The sequence below is a fragment of the Lucilia cuprina genome, chromosome 2 (genome assembly GCF_022045245.1).
Source record: "Lucilia cuprina isolate Lc7/37 chromosome 2, ASM2204524v1, whole genome shotgun sequence".
Taxonomy (NCBI): Eukaryota; Metazoa; Arthropoda; class Insecta; order Diptera; family Calliphoridae; genus Lucilia; species Lucilia cuprina.
This window is the reverse complement of record NC_060950.1, coordinates 70,287,493-70,293,492: the sequence shown is the minus strand read 5'-3', so window position 1 is coordinate 70,293,492 and position 6,000 is coordinate 70,287,493. Positions and strand designations below refer to the sequence as shown.

Here is a 6,000-nt window from a genome sequence, read left to right as displayed (position 1 = left end):
GAACTAGAACTGAACTAGAACTGAACTAGAACTGAACTAGAACTGAACTAGAACTGAACTAGAACTGAACTAGAACTGAACTAGAACTGAACTAGAACTGAAAGAGAATTAACCCCCCATCATATAATTGCTTAAGCAAAAAGGGCTAGTTCTTGTTCACAAATTCTTGACAAAACTTATCGATAAAAATATTTGTATTTTAATTACACATTTACCAAAATACCAACCTTAAGAAATTAACCGACAAACCCTTTTAAAAACGAGTAAATAACATAAATTAATATTTTTTGTAATTTTTCCAAACTAAAAAAGAAAAAAAAAAAAAAACAAAACTATACATTATTCTAGACATACTTCAATTAGTTAAATGGTGTTTCTTGGTAGGATTCCAGCTAATGTTATCTGGACTAAATAATAAATGATCATCAATAATAAAACACACCTAACTAAAAGGAATACCTGGCAGTCAGCCCGCGCTGAAAGACAAAAACTTATTAACCTTCAACACAACATTAGAAATGTATTGAAAATGTGTAGACATTTCATTAAAAGGATTAGCAAAACATTTGTAATATTTTTAATAAATAACTAGTTGTGATGGAAAACAATGTATTTAAAACTGAAATTAAAATAGGGGAATTTTTTGTATTTAAAATATTTCCAAAGCCTAGTTTGTTAATTTCAAAGAAAAACGCAATATTTTATGCATTTTAATTCAATAATTTTATTAAGTTTTTTGTATAATTATTAACTTGTACAACCAGTTAAAACCTGTTTATAAGTTTAGCCGCTAAAATGCTACTATTTTTCAAATTAGTTTATTTAGTTTTCAAAAAAACTCATAAATACAATTCAATAAGCGTTAGTTAGTTTTTTATTTAACTTGAATGTTAATTTGTTAAAATAAATACACAACTTTTTTATAAAATTTTTAAAAGGGGAATATGATTGTATTCAAGTAAATTAACGGTTTTAGTTTTAAAACAGATAATATTCAGTTAAATGTTTCAGAATAATTTACATGTTTGTTCAATGTTTAAACAAAAGTATTAAATGTGAACAATTAATAAATATGCTAATCAGTAATTTTTGTACGTTTTCATATATATGTACATACATACATACATATTATTGAAAATAATATATTGTATAAATTAATCATAAGTAAACTTGGAAACTATTGAATTTGTATTATAGTGTTAAACTACATTAATTATTAACTTGATCATTAATTAAAACAAAGAAACCCCCAAACAAAATTCTAAAATTTATATGTACATTAGTAAACTGTATACTTATTTTATTAATTTATAAATACAACAATTTCAAACAAATTCGTATACTTTTAAATGACATTGAATAACAGAAATAAAAAAAAAATATTTTTAGCATTTTTCAGCTTGAGTTTTGAGTAGCAAAAATTTGAAGAAAAAAGTGAAAAAAAAACGAATGAAATCTAAAAATGTTTATTAATTTCTACATGTGTGTTTTAGAATAAATATTTAAAATAGAATATTTTTTTAATAATTTGTAGATGATAAAGAAATATTTGAAAGAATTTTTTCTAATTACTAAAAAGTAGTTACATATTTATAATAGTTTTACTTCAAAAGAAAATTGAAAATAGCGAAATTTAGACCTGGTATCACTTGTTCGGTTAAAAGAGAGTTGCATTTAATTTTTCTAATACAAAGAAAGAGTTTATTACATTTTGCGTTAGAGTTAACTTGTTCTCGTTGAAGCTTTTAGAGCAGCGAAACACACTGAGCTCTCTTGTACTCTTTCTTTGACGAGTACCTATGTTTATACATATATAAAAAACAAACAAAACCAATGAGAGAGCAAGTTGTTAACTCTCTGCTTTTCACTGTTTTAAAGCATAGAAACGCAATGACCTCTCAAATCAGCTATATTGCACTCTTTCTTTTACTCGTACGGTTGTATGGGGGCTAGGTGAAATAATGGACTGATTTCAACCATTTTTAATAGGCTTCGTCCCTGTGCCAAAAAACATGCTTGGTCCAAATTTCATCAAATTATCTTGAAAATTGCGGCCTGTACCTTGCACACAAGGTTTACATGGACAGCCAGCCAGTCGGACAGACGGACGGACGGACATGCCTTAATCGACTCAAAAAATGATTCTGAATCGATCGGTTAAGGTGAGAATTGGACCAATATTTTTGTATGTTACAAACATCAGCACAAACGTATAATACCCTCCCCACTATAGTGATGTAGGGTATAATTACAAATATATTTCGTAATAAAAAATTAAATATAAATTTAATTTCTTAATAATTATTTATTTCTAATAATATAACTGAACGCGCATTATCGGAATTACCACAAGAATAAAACACACCATCCCTGAGTTTCGAAAAGTCTAGTACTAGTATAAAAAGCAACAAAAATTATTATAAAAAACTGAAATTACTGATAAGAAATGTGTTTTATTTTTATAAAAAAAAAAATATTACTCGTATTTATTATTCATAAACACATGGTTAATAGAGTTGGATTTGTTTGCTATTTTTTTACAATTTTCATGGAATTAATAATTTGTTGTATATTAATGCGCTTGTATAGTTAATATTAACAAGTGTTGAAGTTTAGATATTATTATTTTTTTATTTAAAAAAAATTAATTAAAAATTTGAATCTAAAGAAAGGTATTTGTCTTAAAAGAGTGACAAGCCTTTATTTTAATTTCATGATAAAAAATGTTAAATGTGATGATTCGACAATTTTTGTGGGTGTAATAAAAGTATTATGCATATGAAAATAAATATTTTGTTGTCTTAATTAAAATGTACAAAACATTTTTTTGTTTGGTAATGATAATTATGTTATATATCCACTAGCTATTGTTTAGTTTTTTCTCTTTTTTTTTTGCTGTCAAGGTGTTTATGATAAGGAATTTTATTTTATTGCCGTTTATATGTATTCTATATGGAAACTTACCCCAACTTTTAGGTGTGCGTCCAAAATATGTGCCATCTTTGCTGTTGTATATAAATTGGCCTATAGATTGTTTCTCCTTGGGAGCATAGAATTGAAATTCTGTGGGTACATAGGTGGTTTTACCTCCATTTGATTTCGACATTTTGGCTAAGATTTGTTTGTGTTTTGTGTGTGTGTGAGTTTTTTAATAAATATAAATATAAATTTCAAACAGGCAGGTAATTTATATATATTGAAGATTGATTGAAAACGCCTCTAGTTTTGTAGTTGTTGTGTTTTTTCTTTAGTTAGATTTTTCTAAACTTTTTTTAATTTCATAGAAAAATAAGAATTGAAATGGACTAGATAAGAGCACGATCCTATAAAAATAGAATATATACAGAAACACATTAAAATAAAACAAAAACAAACAAAATCTATTAGAAAAATAAGAAATTCACTATTTTATTTATATGTTTAAAAATTGTTTTCTTTAAATATCATATAAATAACATTTATGTAATATTTTCAAAATTTTATTTAAACTCAGTGTTTCTTCAGTCCAAATTCATTGTTCTTTTTAAAAAAAAATTTTTTATAAATTTTTTTTTAACGCCAAAAAATAATAAAAAAATATATTATAAAAATGTCTTGAAAAAGTGTTGTTTTTCTTTTTCTAAAAAGCAACTTAATTAAAATTTTAATATTAACACTTTGTTCAAAAAAAAGAAAATAAATTATATTTTTCTGTTAAAAACAGCAGAAAAAATAAAATTCTTTGTATTTTTTTTTAATATTTTTTTTTCGTTATTTTATTTTCTATTTTGTTCTGTGTCTGTGTTTTTTTAATATTTTTTCTTATATATTTTTTTGAGGTTATTTACTTTATATTTATTTTTTTACAAGAGCAGAGCGTATTTTTGTTTAAAATTAAAACCACTATATATATGTTTGTTCAGTTTTTCTTTTTGTATAATATTTTAAATAGTATTTACTTTTTTGTATGGAATATTTATATAAAAAAACTTTGTTCCGTTAAGCCGAGTACACGTTGTTGCGTCCACGGCTAAAGATCACTGACTAAACTCTTCAAGAACTAGGCACACGGGCTATTATTGGGGGAACTTTTGTAATGTATCGCTTGTTTTATTTCATTTGGCTTTTTATGTCCGTCAGTTCGTCAAGTGTTTTTGTTCATTTGTTGTACTCTATTCTACATGCTCTTACTCTCCCCCAAAACTTGGGGTCTAACACACTTAACAATCTGTCTACTTTACTCTAGTAATAGCGGGCTCTCTTAAAGCTTCATTAATTTGGGGTTTGTTTAAGGTAGAGTGATAACTGATTTGTGTTGTTATAAGTAAAAATTCCATATGAAATGCTTATAAATTCAAACATGTTTTACTTGCTCTCTATTTTATTATTTTATAATTTCTCTTTGTTTATATTAAAGAAGAGAAAGTCTATAAAAATTAAGCTCTTAATTGAATGTGGTTGTGTAGCTGTGACAGTGTTAAATAAAGCCGTGAGTTGCATTTGATATAAAGTAAAATAAACTCCTAATTTGATTTTATAAATATTATGAAGTATTGCAGAAAATTTTATAATTATTCTAATTATTCTACGGGTCTACTGTTGATTATGTAAGTACTTTATTTTAAGCCTAGACATTTTGTTTCGAATGTTCCTAGCAAAAACTTCCATGACTAATACATATCGTTCTGATTACAAATAAGTACTTTAATAACATCTTATTAATAATGTATTATTAATTTAATTCATTAGTCAGCTTCAGTCTGAACATCTAGAAGATTGTAAGCATGATCTAATTACTTGTATGTAATGCGGTAAGTATTTGCCTCTAATGACAGGGCATCATGTTAAAATAATGATTTCAAATTACCTGATAATGAAAGTTACTTATCCTAGAATGGACAAGTAATTACATATTTTTATTTGGAACAAATTTTATCCTCCCAGGTCCTCTCATCTGGACTCTATCATATAATTAACTGTTAGACTAATATGTCGAAATTATTTAAATTTTACATCTAACCAAAAATTATATAATTTATGGGGTCTACGATATATATATGTCTATCCGTATTTCCATAGGCCCATATGAATCATTGTCAGATAATGTTTTCCGATAGAGTTTCAAAACAAAAAACTTTAAGTTCACACGATTGTTAGACACTTTCTGATTAATTTTCTGCCAACTTTGATGACAATGATGTATCACAGCTTTAACATTAATTTCGCAATTCTAGATCTGGAAATCAGTAATGAGCACATGATTCCCTACCTTTAAAAAATTCAAATTTGTATTTCATGATCATATTGAATATATTTCATTTATCATAACAATGATAATGATTTTTCGCGATGATGATTGTTACAAAACTTTCAACAAACATTACAACTTGTTACATTAACGTAGTGTTATATAAACTTCTAACGCGTAACATTTTTCTAAAGTTCTCTTAACGTAATTCTCTTTTTTCTTTCCACCTCCCCCTCTCCATAATTGTAACTCATTGTATTTTTCTTATTACTACGAGACTCCTCCAAACATTCATCTGTCTTTTGGAAACACTCCAAACTGTTGCTTTTCATTTGTATGTTTGTGAAAAGAATGAAAAAAAAAATACTTATTTTGGGGTTGGTTGTCTGGTGTGTGTGGGGGAGTAAGTTAATGTGTGTGAGCAGAAGTAATAAAAACAAAAAGAGTGGTGGAACCAAGCAGTGAGAGGGATCAAAATACTCGGTATTATTTCTGTTGTTGGAACTTTTTGTGGTTGTTGTTTATTATAAAGTGCTAAAAACATTAGCAGACGCATGCACAGAATACGTGTTACTTTTTCTTACTTTATTGTACTACAAGTTTGAGCATTTTTTTGGTTTTGCTTTACTCAGTAAATTAGCAATTGTACGCTACATTATACGTACTCTTTATCCAATATAGAAAAAAAGTTGAATGCCAAAATTTATGTTTAACAAAAAAAGCCTTTGACGTTTAAATTATTTACTATGTATTATTTATATGTTTAATTGTTG

The 6,000-nt window shown here is 26.3% G+C and overlaps 1 protein-coding gene across 2 annotated transcripts in view; it reads right to left on the bottom strand.

The window, feature by feature from the left end:
* LOC111674556 (sodium/potassium-transporting ATPase subunit beta-1) overlaps positions 1–4,091 on the bottom strand; it is a 19,741-nt gene extending 15,650 nt beyond the window's left edge. The window contains exons 1-2 of one of the 2 annotated variants that reach the window (XM_023435190.2): positions 3,939–4,091; positions 2,965–3,323 (exon numbers count right to left, since the gene is read on the bottom strand). In XM_023435190.2, coding sequence (XP_023290958.1) covers positions 2,965–3,106 — 142 coding nt within the window. In that variant the 5' untranslated portion in view covers positions 3,107–3,323; positions 3,939–4,091. Of the gene's footprint in view, positions 1–2,964; positions 3,324–3,827; positions 3,889–3,938 lie in introns of those variants that run through there. The other variant, XM_023435191.2, reaches the window with a different exon arrangement.
* Positions 4,092–6,000: the final 1,909 nt, after the last annotated feature.